The 25,148-nt window shown below is 38.1% G+C and overlaps 1 protein-coding gene across 4 annotated transcripts in view; it reads left to right on the top strand.

Moving 5' to 3' along the window:
• Positions 1-25,148, top strand: part of THADA (THADA armadillo repeat containing) — a 171,908-nt gene that overhangs the window by 112,702 nt on the left and 34,058 nt on the right. For all 4 annotated transcript variants that reach the window (XM_052805700.1, XM_052805699.1, XM_052805701.1 and 1 more), the window contains 4 exons: positions 8,872-8,957; positions 20,254-20,666; positions 21,003-21,124; positions 22,509-22,581. In XM_052805700.1, the coding sequence (XP_052661660.1) occupies positions 8,872-8,957; positions 20,254-20,666; positions 21,003-21,124; positions 22,509-22,581 (694 nt within the window). The remainder of the gene's footprint in view (positions 1-8,871; positions 8,958-20,253; positions 20,667-21,002; positions 21,125-22,508; positions 22,582-25,148) is intronic.

The following is a 25,148-nucleotide window of genomic DNA, read 5'->3' as shown; positions in this document are numbered from 1 at the left end:
TTTTTTGTACTTTCAAAGCAGCAAGAAGGCAACAACTAAGGAGAATGTAAGATCATCCTCCTTGGCAGAGTGGTCCTTCTCTTCAGATAGTTCCCTTGCCTCTTCCTCTTTCACTGCATCAAGACGAACCTTCTTGTCCTTCCAAGGCCATGTCTGCCTTTGGCACCTTCCTGTTTTCTAACTTTTCCACTTTTCCATTTCTGTCTTTAAAACCTACACACTGAGAAGTGCAGTTAATTACTTTTGTTAGTTAGTGATCTGCATGCATTATACAGCCGTGTTCATAAATTGAAAATAGTTTTAATGACTGAGCCTGTCTCTATGGAAGTCTGTTTACTAGGTTTCAAATTGAAAAGTTAATGTTCTGTCAGCTGGGCTAGAGCAATAATTTGTGTGTGCTCTTACACATGCAAAACATCAAGGTAAATTTTTGTTGTCCTGTGCCAGCTGAAAGCAAAGCATACCAGTATGAACAGTTACTGCACATCAGGTGCACAGTGGTAATTTATTAATCTGCACTTTCTGGCCTGTGAGCCTCATTTAGCCTGGTTTGTCTTTGCCTTTGAGAGCAGAGTCATAATAGTTACGTCATTGTTCATAAATATATTCTTGGAGGCATTCATTTAAATCTTACGTGCTTTAAGCAGACTAATTCAGGTTTCTGTGCTGCTCCAAGTCCACTCTTTCACCAGTTTTGATAACAGTATCCTTAACGCAGCTACAAATTGTTTATTTAGGCAGTTGGTGATTGCTTGTTTTGAAACACTTGCTTTGGTTATCAGTAGAGATGTTTAAACTTCAGACTGAAGCTTAAGATGTACTTTGCATAAGATAAAACATTCTTTGACTCTGGTTCATAGGTATACTCTTAACTTAAATATGAACATTCAGGGGATATTAAGAATTGAGTAAGGTTGTTTAAGGTGTGTTCACTCCACCAGTGCAACGTTCAGAGTAGGCACAAACCGTGTACAGTTACAGGTTTTGTACACAAATCCTCACTCATACCTGAAAATGCTTCCCAGTAAATAAACAAAAGAGTTTTAGTAGCTTGCCTCTTTATAGGTGAAACCCCTGATGTTAATTGTGTAAAATTAATTAAATTTGCACATGGGATTAGTTTGACCCCTAAGTTTTTTAGGATGCTGTTAAGGGATCACATGCGGTTCTCATTAAGAGAACAAAAAAGAGAACAGACAGGATTATTTTATCAGTCCGGTATGCTAAAAACAACACCAACAAAACACAGCCTTTCAGTATCATTCACCAAGGACAGCCAGAGCACAAATTAATTTTTCTTGATAGCTGAAGCTCAGGATGTTCTTGGCGGTATCACAATGAAAAAATAGCTTGTGTAGCTTCTTTTTGAAGCAATAAATTCTCTGCCTTTACCAGGGAAACTAACAGCAACATAATAGTCTGGCTTTGGTAGTGGCAGAAAAACTTAAATCACCAGACCAGCAACGTTCCCTTTGGAGAAAATGCCTGCTATAATGCAGGATGAGCTGGTCTTATAGAATAGGCAAGTCAAGGGGACTGTGCACATGGTAGTTACTCCAAGATCTCAACAGCACCAAGTAGGCAGGCGGATGCACTGTTACTAGATGTTTGTATTTCTGTGCAGGTGTTCCTGCGCTTCCAGGAACTCAGCAAGGATTACTTGGTAGTGTAGGCTTCATTATTTTTTTAAATGCTTTCCATTAAATGTAGGTCTGTTGGCCGTGATGTTCACTGATGTGCTGGTTTTGTATTACATGGTTAAAAATGCTATGGACAAAGTTTAATAATTAAATCCATTATTAATGTCTCTTCAAGAAGACAAGAGGAAGGCCATGCATGTTGATTCAGTGCTCCAGATGTGGGCTCTGAGGCAAAATGCATTAAAATATGAAGGCTACCTTCTAAGCAAATATACCCCTAGAAACCTAAGTCTTTAGAATACTGCAGAATTTGAAAGCTAATAACCAAAACAATGGGAGATTTAATCCTTTAATCAGCTGCTCATTGTATGTGTAGGTGTGATTTCCATAAGCTTTATTGTCTCCATGAGTGACAAATGATCATTTTCGAGATCTCTCTGCAGGTAAAATGTGGTCAATACAAGGCCAGCTTGGCCTAGTTCATCAGCAACCCTCCAAGGATAAAACTCCCTATGGATAGCCCCCTAAGGATTATGTTGAGTTGACTGTATCAAGACTCAAACATCACAGAAGATGCACTTCTTGGTGCATTTAGAAGATACTGTAGCTGATACAATTGCGGGTCACGTATCAGAAGAATCTGGCCACCAGAAGAAAGACTACTTTGCAGAGATTTGCCATTCTTCAGGAAAGAGTAAGCTGGAAGGACAGGGAGGGAAAGATACTGTAAACCTAAAATTTAGTTACCAGTGTGCCAGCCTGAAGAGCTGAGATTATGGAAGACAAAGGCAGACTGGGAAACTCAGAATAGGAAGTTGCACAGACCCCATCCCCAAGTATTAGCTGGCATTAGGACGTGTTGGACTTAATCCAAATTCTTCCCTGCATTTATGCTAGAGCTAAAGGTGAAATTCCAGCCTCAATTGTGTGTAAAATGTTGACTCATCAGAAATGTTTTTAAAGTTCAGAAATACAAGAATTTGTGAAAAGGCTTTTGCAGTATCATCCTGTGTACTGGCTAGAATATGATGTTTGGGAAACCAATTCAATTTATCTGTTGGAAGCAAAAACTGTACGTAATATTGGTGGCTAGAAAGTAGGAGAGTTTGAGGTTTAAATTCAACACGAGCAGGGTGATTTATTTTCTGCTGGCTAAAATATAAAATTTAATAGGTGTTGCTGAGGGGTTTTTTGGACAATAACATGTTATTCAAACAGAAGAATAGGGTGGTGTTTTACAGGTTTTCTTTTTCTTTTAATATGGGACTTTTCCTAAAATACTGTTGATAAGTTCAAGCCTGTGAAAAGGTCTTCCTCCCAGGAATTTTAGGCTTTTTCAGCCTTTCCAAAGGCTCCAGAAACATACAGCATTACAGTAGGAGTGACTTTTTCATTAAAGACCAGAGAAGGAATAGGCAGTTCATTTGATTAATTGATCACTTTGGAAATTAAAATTAAAATAATCACACAAGTCATAAGGATGATTCTCCTCTTGTTCGCAAGGCAGCTATGAATTGGCCTTTGAAAGAGTTGCCCTTGTAATCTTGACAGCACTGGTTTCTTTACCCTGACACTTAAGAGTGTGTCGTGAACTTTTTGGACAAAATACAGGGATTTGTAGGCAGCTTTGTAAGTTGCATAATTTTGACTGGAGTTCTACATTAGCTTGACTCATGAGCCAAATCTTGCCATCAATTTTTAAAGATTGGGGCTGAGAGTAACCAATTTGAGTGTGTAGATTTGAAGTAGCTAACAGTCATTTTAAGTACTGTACTTTACTCTGAAAAAATGTTGACACCCTGTGTAGTTATGTATTGTTTTACTGTGACCAAAACTGTGATGTACGTTACATACTATTAGGAGGAAATTCTATTTTGTTAGTTAGTTAATAAAGTTATATTCCAGTCTGACAAATGAGATTAGTTTGTATTCATAAAGCAGCACTGGCTGAAATATTTGAAATCTTTCAGACTCTTGTAAGAGCTTGGAGACTGCAAAACACAGAGCTTTTCTGAGACGTTTTGTAAAAGTTTTTGGTTTAGATATCCCTAAGATAGCTAACTACACTAAGATACCTATAGCTAAACTAATTCACGAGAGAGACGTTACAGGATTTTATTTAATAGACGTTGATTGGCAGGTTGCATTTGAAATTTGTTGAGTGCTCACTGAGCATTTGAGCAAATATGCTTTTATTTTTATGTAGTTAAATGTTTAGTAAATATTGTAAGTTGCTGTGGATTTATAGTGCTTGTTCTGCTAATAGTTTTGCAACATCTGTTTCCTAATGAGGAAATATATGAGCAAAATAAACTACCTCTTTGGAAAACATTGAATTTCTATTGACTAGAATAACCCAAAACTAATGGTATAAACATTAACACGAACAGCTTTGATTTCATAACCAGTGACTTGTATCTGTATTATTTATGTAACAAATGCGATATATTAATGTCACTGTTGTTGTTGTTCATCTCTATGTGAGGTGATCCTCTTGTGGAAAAAGAGGAATGATCCAGGAGAAAATAGTGGTCATGTTTTTAAGTCATCTGACTCAGTGTCATTGAAAATTGGGAGTTTGAGAAGAGAATCAGAATCTGCAAAAGTTGTGCATCAAAATTCTTCGGTACTTGCTCTACACAAAGGTGTGTTTGCATCCTTGTTTATATATAGAAATCTGAATGGTTATAAAGGTGTCCTGTAATGTGTAGAAATTATGTTTAAGGGCCTCTGCAGACCTTAGTGGTTACAGGAGCAAGAAGTTGTATAGTTGTTTAAATCTTTTTTCCAGTGTTCTGACAGCATTGAGGCCAATAGTGTGAGCTTTCCATGTTCATTGCTCCTTGTTGTTTCCCTTGGAAGAGGAGGTAATTTGCTCTGTAATTCATTAATGTTGATCTTCTTTAAAATAAACAGTAATACAAGAGAAACTGCATTTTAGAAGTTAAGCTGTGTGTTCCTGATAGAGTTGAAACCGAATGTGTGAGCAGGGTACACAGGAGGGCTATGACCACATATTGCTGATTTCTTCAATAAATGCCAGTTTGGTTTGCATCAGATCTGCCATCCAAAATAAGCAAACCAATAACTACCTTAAATTCAGCATGACTTAACTATAAAAGGTGAATCAAACTTTTAAAAAATAATATTTGCAGAGCTCCAAACTGTGAGACTTTAGGATTGATTTCATGTTACGTAGACCTAAGCTGCAATCAGTGGTACTTAAAGGTGGTAAAGGCAGAACAGAAATCAAAGCATTCCCTGTGCTACGGTAGGTAGCCAAAGCCAGCTGGAGCAAAACGCAGTATTGCACGTGGAGCTTCTGAACCTGCCCAGTCTCATTTACATCTACAGAGAGGGAATATCTCCTGAAGGCTACACTTCCTGATTCACCTACCAGGCTGTTGCCTGTTGAAAACAAACAGCTTATTGTTATTCTGATCATATAATATCCTGTAATTGCATAACTGGGGCCTCTCCAAAGGCATTGCAACAGGAGCCTGTGAATTTAAAAGGACTACTTCCTTCCATTAACCTTTTTCTCTTAAAAAAAATCCCTGGACTCCAACGGCTAACAAGAGGTTTCCTCCTGCCAGTGACTTCAACTCTTTTCTAATTTTATATTTGCATACTAGAATTGAAAATGAGATTACAAGAAAGTCTGACTACCTTATCCACAATTACTTGTTCAACATTGATGATAAGATTTTGGCTAGGTTTTGGAAGACTTTATTTTCAGGATCTAATCCAGAAGTCTGCTATAATGTATCAAAATTAATAGTATGGAAACTGGCACCTGTGTTTTCAGATTTGTTTACGGTTCAGCCACGCCTACCTAAAATAATAATTTTAAAAAGACACTTTTCCCCATACTGAAGATACTGTTAGGCTGGAGCTTTGGGCAATTAAAAAAAAATACCTGTAGACCCTTTAAAACCTTCAGTGCCTTTAACTTTTTTGACTTGTGTTCTTTCAGTCACCTTGTATCTTTTATGGAGTTTCATGATGATCTCGTAAGGACACAGCAGCCCCCCCGTCATTGTTTTGTTTTCCTTGATTAAATTAGAAACACGTTTCTTCTGGGCCTTGTTCTTTCTAAGCAGTAATCCTTTCTGTCCCTGCCTGTGCTTCTAAAGGTTGCAGGTGTCGTCTTCTCCTCTGCCTGGCAGGTCAAGTCTGTGACCATGCTTGTCTTCTACGTGTTACTCGGGGCAGAGAGCCTTTGACTCTCTTCAGTCAGATGTGTTGAAATATTGTGCAATAGTGGCTGTTGGTGAAATTTAACTCAGTGGTCGTCTGAGAGGTGATTTTTATTTCCACCTGGACAGTCAACCTCCAAGTACGGCATCACAAAGGAGTGCTAGAAACTATGGGATAAGCTTCTAAGTGCAGTGAGATCCCTGGAGCAGGCTGGCTCTGAACTCTGTATCCAAAGAGAAACAAAAAGCAACAAGATGAACTTCTGCAAATTATGTTTTAATGTATCCAGGCATGGTATGTAGGGTGGCCATTGGGTCTTTGGTACCAGCTGTTTGACTTCACAGATCTGTTACTACACCAACCTACTTGCTAATGTAGACAAAGCATTACTTTAATGAGGTATGGATGTCTGCACTGACATCACTAGCCTGCTGTTAGGATATATGTGTAGTAGTATGAATATTGTTTTGATAGCCATTTTATATTTCTGTGCGGACATACCCTTAGATATGAGAGTCCTAACCATCTCTAGCTCTATCCTGTTCAGAGTCACATACAGTTTATCATCGGGAGTGAGCATATGATGTATTTGTTTCCCTTAATATCCAGGTTGGAAGGGAAATGAACTAATTGTTGGGTTTGGGACAAAAAAAAGAATGCTGTTCCAGGTGCCTGGAGCTCCCACCCTTGCTACTGCTGTGACTTTCTTGTTTGCAGACAGATTTCCTCAAAGCTTGTTGATGAGAACACCACTTTACTTGGGTATCTGTGTTAAAAAAGAAACATCTTGTACTCTTCCCAGTCTCATTGTTGAAGTTCTGCACGAACAGGTCATCTTAAATACTGCGCAGTGCATCATTTGAAATGTTCAGCATGTGATTTTTGGCTGTCAGGTCTGTTATGCAAATCACAGTTTGATTGTCTTCAAAACTGAGGTTTCTGCTACAGTCTGAACAACACTGAAATTTCTTGGTTTTGGAAAACTGAATTTCCTGTTGTGTCTGTCTGGCACATATGGCTAAGAATTCATTAGCATCACCAGAGCAATGGAGCCAGCCAAGAACAAATGTTTGGCATGTTTCATGCTAGAAAAGCCTTATTTCAAAATCAAAACATGCATATGTGCATACTCAAAATGAAGTCGTAAATGCTTCAAAGCTGGACCAGAATAAAAAACCATGTCAGTGTTGCTGTTGTCACTTCTTCAGTAACGGTTGCATCAGCCATGTTTTTCCCAAGGCACAGTTTGTATGTTGGAAATTTTCTTTCCAGTGAAATGACTGAATAAGTGAGTCTTCCATTTTTTCAAGGGAGCTGAGGTGCAGTAGGCCCATTATGTTCCTCATCTTAATTGAAATCTGTCATGGCTGCTTTCGTCCATTTTATGAGTACTTGTGAGAGCCCTGTCGGTTTCTTTTTCTTCTAAGCCTTTGACTGATCTGTCACTGTTTTCTCATGGGTTGAGCTCCTAACCCTGTGAGTATTTCTTGGTGGTGTTTTCATACAGACTTGTGAAGAACAACTTGGGCAACAGCTAGATGCCCAAGATACAGAAGAGAGGTTCACTTAATCAGGGTGGATAGAAATTAAGTCTTCCTAATAGAGCTTTTCAAAAATAGGCCACATTAAAATTGCTTTGGCTTCTTATGGTATCAGTTCTTACTGATGTGCATCTTCCCTGCAGGCAGGCTTTTAGCTCTTGTGCTTTAAGGCTAGTGGTAAGAGGCAAGCATGGAGAAGTTTTGGGAGGTTCATGACTACTTCACTAGTAAGAAAGTGTCTAAAAAGTCTCTGTTCGTGCAAAAGGAGAAAAAACCTTTTCAAAAGAGAGATCCTGGTAGCATGCAGTCTGCTATGTGTTATATGGATGCCTAATATTGTAGGCCATAAAAGAAAGCATAAGTAATTTAGGCTTATTACAGAGTTTATTACTGAAGGTAAGAGCAGTGCTTCTGGTAAAAGTTGTCTTTTTTAACAGGATCATAAGTTAACTCTCCATAGGCAAATACAGCTGCCAAACTTCCACGCAAGAACCTCGGACCTTTCATTTTTTTGTCATGTTACATATCTTATTTGAAGAAGTTTTTTTCTTGAATTTCAAAGATGTTACAGAGTTGAGAATGTTTGTTGGAACACTTTTAATTAAAACTTTTTGAAAGAGTTTCAAATGTCAAGTGTACAAAGAAAGTGCCAGATAAAATAAATACTGAATAGAATTAGTCATACTTTAAGCTTGTGCTGCATGATTCTAAAAGTTTTTGTTTTAGTGCAAGTCCCATTGGACTCATCAGAATAATTTCTGTGTTTTGAACTGGATTTCCTTTATTTTTCACATATTAAGTTATATTTTAAGAAAAGTTTTCCTGGCTGAAAGTACAGTGATAACAATATAAAGAAAAATGAAGATGTTAACCTAATTTTACTTTTCTAATTGGAGACAAAATGTCGATCACTTGCGACTTGAAGAGGTAGAGCAGAAGGTAGCTTATTACCAATTTGCGTTATACACAGAAAATCCCCAATAGTCTTATCTGGAAAAAAAAAATCTAATTTTAAAAACATGCATGCCTCTGTGGTCTTCATCAGAACAGTGAGAGTGCTATGGCCGTTAAAAAGATGTAGTAGGTACCTTTCATGGGGAATCTTCTCTTTTATGAACTGTAACAATAAGACCTGAAGACTTATTTTTGTTAATGCATTTAGTTAAAGGGATCATCTGTAAAAAAAACAGACACACTAGTTGCCAGGGCAAGCTGATTCATCCAGTAATAATGACATGTATAAACTGCAGTTTGGTGGAATGGATGGAGGAAGGGTGTTGCCATTCTGCTAGGGAGACTGTCATTCAGAATGGACCAGGAAGTGAAGCTTAGATAACTTGGCCTAATCATTTTGTATGTGCAGTCTGATTTGATCAGTAGTTGATCTTCATTAATTAAGTAAAATACACACACCAAGCTGGTGTGTTTCACTGCTGTTTCTGAGCGTGGATGTTACAAGGATTTAATCTTTAGTAATTTGATTTTTCCAGGCCAAATCCTTGTTTGGTGACCAGAGCTGCCTATCTTGATGTCCTTGTGATGCTCAGTACTCACCTGGGGAAGTTTCAAAAGCAAGGTAAGTCAAATGTACTGTTGTATAAATCAGATGTGGGGAAATTTCTGAGCTCTGTTGAGTCTGTAGAAACAATAATATATTACTTGTACTCATGGCATCTACTGAACGCTGGAGTCCTTTAGCTGCTTTGTATAAAAGGGCCCTTCATTCTGCCTTCTGTAGAGCTAGTCCTGGGGATTGCTGATGAGAAGAATGAGGTGTGCCTCCATGTCAAAGTTGGAAGCGATGATCTTGCAGTATTCCTAATCCTGGAACTGTGTAACAACAAAAAAGGTCCCATCCAGTGTTCCAAAATGTTTTTCTGATTCAAGGTTGTAAATACAAACAAAATCCAAACCCCAGAATATTGCTACTTTAACCTTTCCTGAAAGCCACAGAGATGTTCCCTCATGAGACACCTGAAAGTGTTTCAGAGAAAGTGTTTTCTCATGCTTGGAAGTTTTATAAGAAACAACTCTTGAGAGCTTCTTTACATTTTTTTTTATATTGATTCTTTATCACTGTGAAGTTTTTGAAGGACCAGTCAGAACTATCAGTGGTTTTAGTGATGCAGAGTGGTGTTTGCAACAATACAAAGCGTACTGTAAACAATAAGGAGAACAAAGGTATGGAGGAAGGGATACCCTTTCAAGTGTGACTGTGTATAGGCAACTTTCGGTCAGCTGTAACTAGCTTCCTTGTGGGCCTGTTTTGTTCATTTCTTACGAACAAGTGAATAATAAATTACCTTGTCAGTCCAGGAACGCAATTAAACAATAGTTCTTTCATTTCATTAAAATTCTTAGTGACTAATTTTAACACTGCATTTAAGTCATTGGAACTGTTCTGTATTTCAGATAGTTCTTGTTTTGGGGGCTGTTCTTAATTTTAAAACCAATTCCTTTTGCTTTTTTGCTTAGACCTTTGGTAGAAGTAGTTCCATTTTAATGCCATAATTGCTATTTGTGTGATTTTTTGTGAATGCACAGTTCAAATAGTGATAGTTGTCAGGAAAATGACTTAGTGATGAATATGTCTGAAATGAACTTCTGCAGATAGGTTGATGCAGAATATAGCCCTTATAACAGAAGCACAGACATACAGAAAATATGTAACAGCTGGGTTCCACTATACCAGAGGAAGATTGTTAAGGTTACTGAGGACTCTAGGAGATGGGTCTGATCTTTCCTGTGCTCTGAAGAGTCATTCCTCTCTCATGGGTCCCAAGCGTCAAGATGTACTGTTTGGTCAAGGAAATTTCCAGATGATGTTGCACTGTAGGTCTCATTCTGTCAGGTGCTGACTGCTGTTTGTGACTAGGTAAGGGCTGCATCCTTTATAGGGAGGAATGCACCACCCTATATAAAGCAGTTTCAATACAGCATGTCTCTAGCGATGTTTTTCTCTGGCTCTTTAATGTTTGTTTTGGGTAAGCTATATCTACCATCAATAATTCTTATGTTACAATATATAATTACTTATTTTCGTTATTTATACAAAATAAAGTTTCTTAAAGCCTGATATGTCATTGGCCTTAGTGATTATCCTTTGCAGTACATTAAAAAGTCTAGCAGCGTATCACATGTACAAAATAAACAAAAACAACCCCCAAAGCCCCTTCAACTGTATTTCTGTATTTTCTGTTATGAAGGAACAGCCAGTATTCCAGGTGAGGGCTCCTTATTTGCTTACTTAGTGGGCATTACATTTCCTTTATCAGTCTCTTTCCTATTTCAGTTGTCTTCAGGTTTTTTGTCTGTTTTGATTTTTAAACAATTGCAGCACATTTGCAAAGGCTTTTTTTGACCCCTCCACCCCAGGAAACTCCCCTCTTTTTTTTAATGCCCCTGACTTGTTAATAGCCCTGTGAGCCTGAGGGACTGCACCATGCTGTGGCTGGATTACTGACTGTAGTGGATTCATTTATTTTTCAAAGCTCACGTGGACTGTTCCGAACCTGGGTGCTGTAAGGTACAATTTCTGTAGAAGGAAAGCAGTTATTTTTGTAGACTCTCTCTGCTCAGGGATAGTTCATTAGTATTGTCTTGCCTAAAAGTTTCATTCCGATATAGGTTTAAAATCATGTGTTGCAGGCAATATCTACAGAGAGTAGAAACTTAGACTGGAAATACGGTTTTGAAAACTTGAAGATACATTAGGGACAATTTTATATAACACAGGCAGAAGCCCTTCTGAAATGAAGGAGTAATATGTTTATATTAAACAGAACCTGAGTGTCTCATGACACAGTAAGAGAAAGACTAAACTCAGCAGTTAAAAATGAATGTTTTGAGTCTCACATTTAAATGTTCTGTAAGGAATAATTATTAACTGAAGCTTTATACTTTTCTGAGATGAAATATCTTGCTCATATATGTGTATCTCTGGTTATGAGCCAATTTTTCTCTGTTTTAATCTTGATTCGTAAAGTTGTTTCAATGAATAAAGGGTGAAGGACAAATCCAAATAAAACTGTTTCTTGATGTGTTTATCTAAGAGGCCCCAGGAAGTGCTGTATATGAGTTCCAGGCCAAGGGCTGAAACTGATTTTCATCAACAGAAATGGGAATGCAATGTAATGAGCCTGCAACTAGTTAAAATCAGACCACTTCTAATTGATTATGCCTGTCTAAAGGGGCTACAATTACAAAGAGATTTTCAGAGTACAACCCTGCCTAGGCCTTTCCTACATTACAATTATTTTCTGTAAGTGATTTGTTGTCTTCAATTAATAAAATCTGTCTCTTAAAGTGCAGGACAGCCCTTAGGGAATTTACTTCACAAATTCAAAACAATTTAAAATGGCAGATAAGGAAGGCAGGGAGTAATGGATACCAAAAGCATCTTGTCCAGCTAAAAATTTATTGCTGGCCAAATGATGATGATTAAACCACCCCCCCCACCCCACCCACCCCAATTATTCTGATTTGCTGGTTTGGATGGAAGTGTTACTTGATTCATGTCACTGGGAAAATACAGTTTTCTTTCCTTGAGTTGATAGGCAAAATCTAGAGCATTTTTTCTAGCTCCTGATGTGCCTGAGGGTCTTCTGGTGTGCAGAGACAATACATAATGCCAAGACTATGTAAACTTACAACTATGTATGTTTTTTCAGTTATCAGTTACAGTTGGAACTCAGAAAAAAACTGAAGCAAGCCTTTTTTTAAAAAAAAGTTAAAATATATTAAAAAAAATGCTATTTTTGCCTTTATTGAGAGCAAACAAAAGTTCTTACCAGATCTAGGATTATTTGATGAGCTAATGTCTATTGTCAGTATTAGTAATTATTAATAATATCCAGTGAATTTGTTCTTGCAGACCTCTTTGATATATTGTCTCCACAGTAACTGTTTTTATAGACTTGAAATTACAGATGTCCAGGGCCTTTTCAGTCCAATGGGTAGAACAATGCAGTCCTCTTCCAGAGGATTTTCTGGCACTGCTAAAAAGCAGTTAAGTTACTCCTCCAGAAGTAAACCAGCGCCAGAGTGGATGGTGTAGGAATAGGGGGAAGTTCCCAAATTTCACACTTCAAACTTTACTGGAGGAAGCAAGTAACACTTGTAGGCATCTTTGGAGGGGAAAAATGCCTCCAAGTCCAGGTGAGAATATGTCCAGCCTTAGCTGTGTTTATAATTATTTGCAAATTCACAAGTCTTGGATTAGCAGGAGTTAGGAGATGTCTATCAAGCTGTAGTGCTACAGATCCCTCCGTGTGTCTGAGGCTACACGCTTTGCTCTGCACTCAGAGATGGGCTTTGCAAGAGACAGAATACCAGACTACAGCCAGGCTATGCTCTGATACAGCATTTCCGTGGATAAGATTCCTCTGCTGAATATGTGGACTTTTGACAGGATCCATCATAGACATTCCTGCTTTTGGACCTTCTCCTGGAAATTGGTGTCTAAAGCTAAACAATAAGATGATAGTATTACTGTGATCCTGCGGCGCTGGTGACACAGGAACCAGAGCAGTGTACTGCAGTGAAAGCTCAGATCTGGGATGCTCTGTCTCTCCGTAACAGAAGAAGAATGCAACAAGACAAAGTGGTCACATTTTCTTTCTTGCTCATGTCTCCGAACAGTTTTCTGATAGTATTTTGTCAATTCCTGAAGGGAAAGATGGATGCAACTCACTAAAATATACTTGACTAATAAAAGCATATTTTAGCCAGGGTTGTGTTCAAAAAAATGGCACTTGTCCATAAAGTGTTGTGTTGAGTCCATAAAGCCCATCAACATAAGTGAAATAGGATGTAGAACAGAAGTCGGGAAAGATGAAAGAAAAATTTGCTAAAGATAATGCTTCCAAGTTGTTCTTTTATCCTATATATATATATGTATATATTCTATACATATATATATATATATGTATATGCCGTCTATCTCCTGGCTGGTTTGGCCTATTATCGAGAATAGTATCTTCAAAATTCAAGTTTGATGAGAAAGAGAAGACATTTAAACAGGATGTCAAATAGGATGAATCTGTGATTTAGGAGAAGCTGCCACTTGAACCCTAACTATGCATTTTTCCTTTCTACATTTGAGGTGAAAGAATTTATAAAAGTTCTTGAGATTAACCAAACTCCACTGTTGTTGTCATCAGTGGGAACAGTTACTCAGTATTTACATAATTAATCTTGTTCATAGATTGTTTTGATATCAAAATGGAGCAGCCAGTATTCTGCTCTCACTAATGTATTCATTCCTTGAGTTTTGCAGAAACAGACTTCCATTTTCTTACTATCTTCCAAACAGCTAAACCTTTTGTAGATGTAGCTTAGTTAAGATTCTTAAATTCTGCTCATGAGCAACAGAAACAAGTGCAAAAAATACTGTGCATCGCACATGTGTGTATGAGATCAGAAACATGGGCAATTGTGTACAACCGTCAGCTGGTTTTGTCCTTTTTTATGCTCTCAAATATGACAAAATACTGTGTTTTAAATAACATATAATGCAAATACCATTCTCTTAGTGATATTTGTCCTTTTTAATTAGAAGTTATAAAATGTAGTGGTAGAAATAGTATGCATTATCAAACTTCTAGATGCTTTGCAATGAAAGCACATCTCATTTTTTAAGTGGGAATCTCTTAAATGTTTTGCCTGAATGATATGATTTGTAGGACTTTTAAACTGCATTTGAAGGCTATGCCCACTTTTTTTCTATATTGTACTTCTTACTCTTTCTTATTTTGAAAGGAAGCTAAATGGCAGCTAAAAGAATTTTTTTCTGCAGGCTGACTTAAAAACTGATAATGTTTAAATGGTAAAAATTTGACAGGAATAACTAGGTTGGTTATTTTAGCCATACTTTAACTTTCTTTACCTAGGTCCCTAAGAAGTGTGGCCAAACAGTTATTTGAACAAAAACGCTGGCAGCTTGTTAATGCATGTTTTGGTTATTTGGTCTAATTAGCTTAAACTTAAGAAATTCCATCTGAACAAATTGAAAGCAATTTTTGTTTATTATGTCAGAAATTATATAAACTTTGCGTGGCACTTGGTCAATGTTGTTATTTTGACTCAAGGAAGGTAAAGATTTAAAATGTATTTATAAAATCATCTAAATGGCCTACACCTACTGACAAGTCAAAAGGAAGTGTAGTTGGGTACCCAATATTCTAATTCAGTGCAGGCAGGAGAATGAAGAAGTTGAGGATGGGACTGTTGGAGGTCCAAGAGACAGGGAGTGGCTGGGAGTTGCACAGACAGTGAAATGCCAGAGGCAGATCAAGTGAGGGACTTACTATGTTAAGGTGGCCCAAAGACAGTGCAAAAGTGAGTGCGAGACAGAAAGACAAAGCAAATGGACCGAGGCTGAAAGGAAGAAATGTTGGGAGAAAGGAGATGGAGGTGTGCAACAACAACAGACAGTCAAGGAAATGTTGGAGGCAGAACTCGTGGCACAGACATGGGAGGAGGAAAGTAAAAGTGTTCTCAGAAAGATCACAGGGACACAGTGAAAGGAGGGGGGTTGTGGAGGGTAGAGCATGATATTGCTGGAATGCTGTGTTGAACAGGGAATATGGAAAGGTGTTAAGAGGAAATAAGTGACACTAGGGGAGAGTGCCGTTGATCGTGTTTGTTAATGTTAGCAGTTAAAATTCCGTCCCCATGTGAAGATGGGAGACTGCTCATCCTTCTGAAATCTTGTTTCGGGTTCTCTTTAGATTCCAGCATGTACCACTGACTGATTTGCACTGACTCCATGGGGGTTTATGGTTTTCTATGAATGCAAAAGAAGTGGAAAACTTGGTGCTGTGCCAGAGAGAAGCTGTAAGAAAAATTGCAGTTTCAGTGTCCAGATCAAATGCTTTTTCCTTCCCCCCCTTTTTTTCCTTTGAAAACTTTTCCTTATACTATACAAAATGCAGTGGGATGCTTCTGTCCTCAACAATATATTATCCGTGGATTCTGTTAATCACTTATGTTTGTAGTTTTGAATTTTATTTTGAGTACTGATGCTCAGTCTTTGATGTCAAAGATGTTGCAGATGTCTTTAAAAGAAAATATCCTGCTTAAAATATGCCCTTTTCATGATCATCAACAGTTATCTTAGTTCCACATTGTAATAGCTTTTCTGTTCTCTTTGGGTTTTTTTTTCCATTTACCAGTGACTTTGCCTAATCCACTTTTAATAAAAAGGGAAAATATGAAAGAAAATACTTTTCTTTAATATTTGTCTAGGAAAATCTCTTCTTGGCACTGATTACCTTTCAGCCTTCTCTCTATTCATATGATCTCTTCAGAAACCCTTAGATAGACGGTAGTTTGTGAGCGCAAGGGATTTTAACTTCTTCTCAGTCCTTAAATAATTGCAACTTCTTGCAGGTCTTGGTGAATGATTATGAATATCCAGATTTTTGATGCTTGGACCCCCGTCCTATAACATTTTACTGCAGACACAGCAGCATTTCGTTGCTGCTCTTGTAATTTTTGTCTGACTTTGCAGAGTGTCAGTAAGTTTTCTGATGTCAGTAATAATGTCTCCCCTTTTTCCCTTCTTTGTTCTTATTTTCTGGAGCCTCTAGTAGGAAGATGGCATGGATGCTCGAGGGGCTGCATACAGGATTTGATCTCAATATTTATCTACAAGTGTGCAAATACTTAGTTGTATCATAATCACAGATACAGCAAAAAAGCCCCTCACACAATAAATACTTGATGATACGGAGAGTTGTCCAATTGGCAGTAGCCTAGACAGCTACTGTAAAATTACCTAAATTCAACAGAAATACATAATCAGTCCTGTACATCACCTAGCAAGGCAATGAAACAAGTTGAGGTTTTAAATATGGAAGGAATTCAGATGACTTCTGTCACTTTTGAACATATTGTAGAATCTCTGAGATGAAGTATCAGCTGAACTGTCCATTGGCTGACAGCTTGTTAATCCCTGAGCAGGGAAGTTTTTTTGTCCTTACTGTATGTATCTGCTTACGCTGGTAACAGGCTATAGAATAGTGCCTGCCTGCCACTGCGGGGAAGAGCAGAAGAAAGGCAGGGCACAGGTTTTGGAGCTGGCTAAACTTTGAGGAGGTTTGTAGCTCGAGATTCATCAGGTCTGCTAATTCCATTCTGCTCCTCTTCCTTTCTTCTTTATTTTCAGATTATGAAAGACCATTTAACTTCATGTAACTGACTATGAACATCAGTTGATCACAAATAGGATTTAAAAAACAACACCTCAAACCTAGATGATGTGACATAGACATTGTATGCATATCTCAGTGTAGTGGACATAAAGGGATTGAGGAGGACTGTGGGATGTTGATGCACTGTGTTGAAGAGAACAAAGTTATTGTGTAAGATGTGTCCCTTCCTAAGAGAGACGAAGTTCTTCCTGTCCCACAAATGAAGCAGTCCTTAAGGGCGGGGGGGAAATTAATCCACTTAATTCCTGGGGGCTCTTTTGCATCTGTCAGCATCCTGGACAAGACTGCTGTTTGCCAGGATCCTGGTTTGGTCAGCCAAAATTTGTTCTTCCTTGTCACAGCAGCTGTTCGTTCAAACTGTACAGTGATTTTTGTTTGTAAATAGAAGTATGTCTTTACTGTATCTTAACAACAGAGACAGACATTTACTTTGGGAACCAGTGTGGTTTTTTGGTTTAGTCGGATATTTTCATGTAAGCCAAAGAAAAAGAGTTTACTTAAAGTTAAGCAGAAGAGAAAACATTTACATGAAAGCCAGGAAAGATTTCTTAGTGATGAAGTTGAAAGAAGGAATATTTCCACTGCATTGTAATGAGACAGGGGCTTTCTTTCCTTCTGTACATATTTGTGTGAAAAAAAGAGTGCTGGAGAGCATGTGGAGCACGAGATGAAAACAGAAGGATTTGCTCTATGGCGTGCTGAGGCTAAGCAAATATGCAGACAGTCTTATTTTGCTGACAGCCTTGCTGTTGAGACATCCAGTTTTAAAGAGACTTTCTGTAAAATAGATGAGCCACAGTGCCCAGTCTTTCACAATTACATGGGGAAACCAGAAAGCATCCATAAGGCTTCCAAACCAGAAGTGTCATACGTACAGAAAAAGAGGATCTGTGGCAGAAGATTCTTGTATCGCAGTCTCTGCAAACTAGTACTTCTAGGAGTGAGTAGCTCCACCATGTTTTTCATATAAAAATAATTTTCCCCTTCAAAGATGAAGACACCGAATGAAGTTGTGCTGGCCTTGGAAAATTCAAATGAAATTTTATTGAACCGGATCTGAAGCTCAGTGCATGGCCAGCTCCTGGAGTTGACAAAAGGGTCACCACTCCTTCTGATATTAAGTTGCAGGCTCTAGCAAAGTTAGCAGTGTTGACACCAACAAAATGAAAGACACCCTCCCTCCCCCTCTTACCCTAACGTTTATCTCTTTTTGTCTGCCTAATACTGTTGTCCCTTGCCTTGCCCTAGAGCTTTGACCCTTCCATCCTGTTGGTTTTCATGTTACTGCTTGCATGTATGATAGCTATACCTCAACGTAAAGCAACGTTGATAAGAAATACAAGCACTTCTCTTGCAATATACTTAGAAATACATACTTGGTTCGGACAGCTGAGCTAGCAGGCTCGTGTATTGCTGAAATGCAGCTGAAGAGGGAAGCACATAGGAAGCTGAGAGGGTGCAGGGCTCCAAAACTGAAGGTGTTTCTCTTCTCAAACCAAGGTGCTTGAACTTGAACCTTTTTCTTTCAACTGCCTGGGATTATTTCTGTTGTTTAACTGGTGTCTGTGGAGTCAGGCTGTGTAATAACTGGGACGAAGGCCTAATCCCTCTCCAAGGCAACCAGACAGTTCGGAAATTAAGGAATTATGGCAGTTGGATACTTGTCGTGTGACATAGGCATTAATGCTAGTTCATGCTGTGATGCTGGTATGTAATGCCATTCTATTTGGAGGGGTTTTAGAAAATGTAGCAAATAAAATATACAAGTTTGCATGTTATGAGATGGAAGCCATCTGCGTCATCTAGAGGATTATGCTGTGACATAGGTTTGCAGTGATATTGCAGTTTCTTTGACTACATAAAGCCCATTCAGAAAAGAAACTGTAGTGAAAGCATGAATGACAGAACTAATGGTTAGGTAATATGTCTGCAAATCTTTTTCAAATACCAAATTTCTTTGAAGCTTGTCCAGAATTACTCAGAAAATGCTTCTGCCTTACATGCTAGACAGTGTACAACCATGTCAAGTTTCTATGTAAATGTCGAACAAATTAAGATGGCTTTGGAAGAATTTGAATGTGAAAGGGCAGGATATTTAATTCTAAATAGAAGGCTTAGGGAAATGTCCTCAAGGGCAACAAAATGAATCCACATTTGTGTTGCAGCTTCATGTCAAATTCAGCAATTTAATAGTAATATTTGGACAGGCTTTTAGTAGTACGTGGTGCTTGCTTAATTATAAATAGCAAAGTTATATGGCAATGAATTGTCTTCTTGTAGATACTGAAGAAATCTAAGTAAGTTTGCTTTAATCTTTGTATTTACCTTTAGTGCATTTTGACATTTTAAAAAAACTAAACTTCTAATATCCCTTAACACCAGTGGCAGTATTGTTCTCTTCTGTACTTCATGATTTTCTCTTACTTGTATTTGAATTTTGTGGGATATAGCATATTAATTTCCTCGCAGTACAAGCTATACAAACATCTGAATGGGGCAAAAATCTTGGTTTCAGTATTATAAAATGATTCATTCCTGCTGATGATGGAGAAGAAGGTTGAACTCAAGGCACGTGAGGATTTCAGTCTGTGTGTGTGTGTGAGAGGACTGTCGATTAATTTTTTTTCTTTCATTTTGTGTCGACATTGCCAACTTTGCTAAAGGCTGAAACCCTCTGGCATCACAGATAGCAGTGACCTTTTTGTTCACTCCAAGAGGTGGCCAAGCACTAAAGAAGGTCCTTGGGCTGTGATGTGCCATGTGAGCAGGTTGAACCAGTGTAAATGGCTGAAATGTCACAGTTCCTGTGCTGGTACCTAAGAGGGATTACAGTGCAGCTCCTTTTTTCTTACCTGTGTTACCTGTTTGAAGTTGATAGGCATAGGAAAAGCACACTGGATTTTTTAATCAGTAAATTCTTTAGATTGATAGACACAGGACAGATGTATTTATGTAGAAGTATCATCTTCTTAATAGTAACCTTTTCTGACTAAAGCTATGCAAAGCATGAGATTTTCAGTATTATCAGAATGGCCCTGTCATTGTTTGTCCTGGTTTCAGTTGCAGCTGGGTAAGCTGACAGACAGCACTTTCTCCAGTCTGACCTCTGATTTTAGGGCTATTCTACCTAGTATAATATGATTGCATATTTGTATTTGGTGCTTTTTGAGGTTTCCAAACTACCTACGTTTTTTTTCCAAATGTATTTAATACAGTTTATTTGTGTTAATCACTTTCTACAATGGTAGTGCAAAGCATGTACAATTTGCAAGACTGTATTAGTAGCTTGATTTAAGGAAATACTTATCAAAGAGCTGTAATTGGTGAAGATGACAGGCAATCTGCAAAGTATTGTAGGATTTTTTAAGTTGGTTGAAGCTTTCATCCCATGTGTTGAACAACTTACAGTTTTCAGATAAGTTTGTGTCCTTATTTCTTTCTATTTAAATATGAATACACCTGATATCTAGGAAAGCTGGTTTATAATTCAGAATCAGTTTAAAATGAAGGAGAACTATGTTTTCATTTCATGCCTGAAATTACCGTGTGATACCTTTTGCATACCTGATGTTTTTCAACTTCAGAATCGCTTCATGATCTGGAGCAGATGGTAACATCATCTATTTGTCACTTTACTTAGTTTTATTCTCACTTCAGGAATGCCATTGTTTGGATTTTGGGAAGAGATGAACAGAGTTATTTCAGATTCTGAATTGATGTCTGGTATTCCCTACTCATCTGCAGTACCAGGACTGATACAGTATCTTCAGAGCATCACCAAACTTGTGATAGAAGTGCTGTTGGTGACTGCAGGTCCTGACATCCAGAGCAGCAGTTCACTTGTTGCAAAGAAAATAGCCAAGCCACCATTGTCAATAGTTCATCTCCTTCACTGTGAGTTTCATGAAGTACGTCTGCTTGCATTGGAAGCAATACTGCTCTGGCTGAAGCAAATAAATTCCAAGCAGATTGCAGAAGAAGGAGGAGGTGTATTGTGTTTACTCATTGATTTGGAAGGCGCTCTTCTCACAATGGCTCTGAAGGAAAAGAACCTCCAGTGTTTTTGCAAGGTAGGAGGGTGCTATTTTGTTGACATTTGATATGTTTTCAGTAAATGATACTCTTAATTTTTAAAAATATGTTTCAAACGTGCATGATGTTTTTTAAATAGTACATGAGTGGGTTTGGGTGGTGGTTTTTTTTACATTGAATAGGAGCTGTGCTATAATTCTGTAACAGATGTTCTTGCATAAAAGCAAGAACTTCCTCTTTCCTATCTTAGCACTGTCAGAAGAGGACCTTTGTGTTCTTGGAGTGGGGTTTCAGTCAGTGTTTTATTGATCTCAAATGTACACATTCATATTGAGATTGTTTGCAACTTCATTGTTTGTGAATTGTGTGTGCAGGTCCTGGAAATTCTTTATACTATGGATCTCAGAAATGTGCTTCCAAAGACTGAATGCTCTATAAAAATGAATCCAAATGAGCTCTTAACCTGGAGTTTAAACATTGTAGATATCGCCAACAGGTATGGTCTGTTATGCTTGTTAAAATATTTATATTTTAAAAACTTTAAATGCTGAAGCATTAATTTATTGGTTTTGGACTGTTGATTTAAAAATTCATGTTTCAGAAAAGTGAGTGTGGCTCATTTGAATAAAGAGAGCTTTTGATGAGAATTTTTCAGAGAAGTTAGACACGGATCTGAATTATTAAAAAGGCCCACAAGTCATACTGGCAAGCATCTTGTAAATGTCCAGTAATACAGTTCCTGAAATAAGAAGTTACTCTGGCTGTTAGATGATAGCCAGTGAGCATAGCTCTTCCTGAATGATAATTGGGCAACACCTTAACACATAGAATTGATGATCCAAACATACACTCATTCACTGTGAATCTGCCATCCGTGCTATCCTGATTTATCTGCAGACGGTCTGCAGAGAGAGTGACAGATCTGATTTCACTGGTTGGATTGGCAGAAATGGTTAACCCTAATCCTTAGGGTTCGCACTCCTTAATCAGACTATAAAGTCACCAGAAAGCACTGAAAATTTGGAGCCAGTTTGTACTGAATTAGAAGCTGTGTCCATCTATTCATAATGGAATGGACAGACAGGGTTAAAGTGTCCAGGCTCTAAGGGCAAGACCATCCTGTTTCTAATAGTCTCTTTTTTTCAGCCATATAAACATTGCACCCCAGTGTTGCCAGTGTAGAATATTTACAGTATACAGTGTAGAACAGCATTTTATAGCTGTGCACATTTGCTGCTTATTTGCACTAATTTTTTCAAGTTTAAATGATGATGTGGAGTGTTTATTTCTGGAATGAAGTAAGGTACTTGTGGTAAAGTAACACTGACTGGTGCTGTTAGAGGGAAATAGCTGAAATAGCAGACCTTACTGCTCAGGTGTTGCCTTTCCTTGTGGTGAGACCAGCCCTTCAGGAGCCACGGTGCCAAGTGCTGAGTCCTTAGACCCTGCTGGGCAGCATGGAGGCTCGGCAGACAACAGTTCGCGTATTCTGCACTAGTAACATTTTTAGCAGCTCTAGAAGAGGTACTCCTGGAGCTTAACACCAGCTTGAAGAAATGCTTTTGTTTATCATTTAAAATAATGTCTGGTTTGCTTGACTTGGCTTCCATTTTCAAATGTGTTTTTCTGTGGGAAGTATGCAGGTAGAAAATAAACACAAGAGAGCTGAAAGTAAGTGCATATTTCATTTGCATCTCAACTAAAAACTTAACTAACATCAAGATCTGTAATGTAAAAATTCCGAGTGCTCAGCTTGCAAAATACCCATTGGTGATAATCAAGAATGATTAAGAACTGGCTGGTTGTTTTTTTTCTAGAGATGAAATGATGGCAGAAATAGCTGCTTTTATTTTGATACGTTCTTTACCTTGTTTTCTCAGCACTGAAGTTCAAAGCATAGCTCTCAAATTTGCCTCCAAGCTGGTTATCCATCTTTTGCAGAACCATCAGCAGGTAAGGGAAATGGAGCTGCTTAACAGTTTTGTAATTCTGGAGTTTTTGGTGGTGGAAGTCATGTGACTTCTTTTAGATAGAAGCCCCAAGTTTGTGTTTTCTTGTGTCATTGCACCTTTTCTGGCATTATGTCTTCCTCTCTAAATACCCTGCCACATTCTGAAATCAAACAGCCATGAATATCATCTCAGTATATCCCTCTCAAAGATACTTCAAGTTAAATACGTAAGTAAATTTTTCTGATGGATTAATTTCAACTTCTGAGAGCATCCAAAATAGTTGCTATAATGTGGAAAGAAAAATGCCTATGGTGATTAACACATGTACTGAATCCGGTCGATTTACTAAAGTGCAACTTTGTTGTGGTTTCTGATTGCTGGGGAGCCAGCAGGGGAGCAGGTCAGAAGGGAAAGCAAGAAGCTTGAAGCAGTGGTTGGGTGCAGTTCCTTTCTTTGCTGTGGGCAGTGTGACCTTGCCAAGTCTCAGGCCTGAAATCACTGTCTAAGCACACCAGCCTGTTGTCTGCGTGGAGTTTCTCATTGAATTTCCTCTTAAAATTTGCTTTTAAAACCTAGAGTAAATATAATAACCTTTGCAAAGTTCAAGGCTCTGTGTTCTCCATTCCTGTTTATAGGCTATTTAATTTAGATTTATACCAGCACAAATTACTGCCTCAGATTTCTTTTGATTTTAAATTGTCAGTCTGTGATGTTACATTTGTATGCATAGAACACTGCTAAGGCAGCTTTTAGTGCTAGACAATTTTAGTTTTTTTTATGTTTTCAAAGACACAAAGAACACTTAATGGATATTTTAAAATAGACAAAATTGTCGTGATCTGTTTTAAAATGAAGATTTTTTTTTTCCTTATGTAGCTGTTATTTTTTATAGAATGTGCAGCAGAATTGATTTGTATTGTATGCTAATAATCTTGTCTCATAAAAAAAAGGAAGCCACAGATTTGGACCCAAGAATTTGGAACATGAATTATGATGTTAAATCTTTTTGTTTAAGAAAGGCAAAATGCAAGGACCTCAAGTTATAAACATTAAAATAACCATGTAAACCTGGTTTCACAAATAGACGTGGAACATGTTATTGCTCTGAAGTTTTGTATTAATTTACAAAGAGGAATTAATGAAAAATGTTGTAACAATCTTAACTGTAGTAATGCTAAAACAACTTTATCTAATAATCATGTAAATCATGTGAGATGTAAGACATCTGTACAGAGGGTGTCTTCTGCTTTGTAAAAGACCAAGTACATCAGTTTTCCATCTAAATTCTTTCTTTGGGCTTGCATTCAGTATTTGCATCTGTAGAAGGGATTGTTTCTCTTCCATAAGGTAAAAGTCAAGTTCTGTATTTCTAGATAGTCCATGTGTCTGTTCAGAATTTGAGTAATTGTAACATCTTGGGATATTTTTTTTTTTTAACCTGTTACAGAACTGTAGGACATGCTCTGGCTCTGTCCCTTTGTGTAGTGCAGGTGCATGGCCGTGTACCATGTGGAATGAGGCAGACTACTACTGGGGTTTCATTTATCCCTCTATGAGTCCTCCCGCACCTCTCTGCCCTTTAACTCAAGGCACCTTTTCACTGGTTCTTTTCTTTGCCTTATTTGGTCGTTCTGTTTTTCACTTCCTTTAATTAAAAATAAGTAAAAAAAAATAAAGGAGAAAAAAAAAAATTAACTGTGCATACCTCAAGTATCTCCAGGTCGAGCTGGTGCTGCTTTTCCTCTTCTCCTGTGCATGAGGTCCAAATCTGTTTGAGGGTTTTTTTTCCCTCTGGAGCTTCCTCTGATAGCTGTAGCACAGGCTTGTTTGTGGCTGTGCGTGGGTGCCACCTCCTGCAGTTGGCATGTTCTGTTATCTAACCTGTGCTTGAGATTGCTGCACCTTGACTGACCCGCCGCTCTCCTGAGTGTGGCACTTGCAGGGGATCCCAGCTCCTTCTTGGTCACTTATGGAAGTTGGGACTTTCTCTTCCCAATTATGGCCCAGCTGTCCCAACGGGGGTCAGAGTTTACAAGTCTTGGAAGCGCTATTTGAGTTATGGGTAAAATGCACATTATTTCTTTCCGCAAAAAATCTAGTAGGTATCACTACACATTGGAAAGCTTTGTCCCATTATTACTAAGTAGTAGTTTTCCTAGCGTATGTCTGAGGACTAAATATTTTCCAAAAGATGGCAACTGGATTTTATTTGAACCAGGAAATTTCCTTCCTGTTCTTTTTTTTGTAATTCTTCATGTTCTAGGACAGCAAGCTTTGCTTGTGTATAGGTCAACATGGAGATTCCTTCAGTGTTGTGAATGCACACGTGTCTTTCCAGACACGTTTAGTTTCTGTCTAGCCAGAAACTAAGCACCTGGCAGCTGCTCACTCACCTCCCTCACAGTGGGATGGAGGAGAGAATCGGAAGAGTAAAAGTGAGAAAACTCGTGGGGTGAGATAAAGACAGTTTAATAGGTAAAGCAAAAGCCACGCACGCAAGCAAAGCAAAACAAGGAATTCATTCACTACTTCCCATGGGCAGGCAGGTGTTCAGCCATCTCCAGGAAA

The sequence above is a fragment of the Harpia harpyja genome, chromosome 13 (genome assembly GCF_026419915.1).
Source record: "Harpia harpyja isolate bHarHar1 chromosome 13, bHarHar1 primary haplotype, whole genome shotgun sequence".
Classification (NCBI taxonomy): Eukaryota; Metazoa; Chordata; class Aves; order Accipitriformes; family Accipitridae; genus Harpia; species Harpia harpyja.
This window is presented reverse-complemented; position numbering and strand designations above follow the sequence as displayed.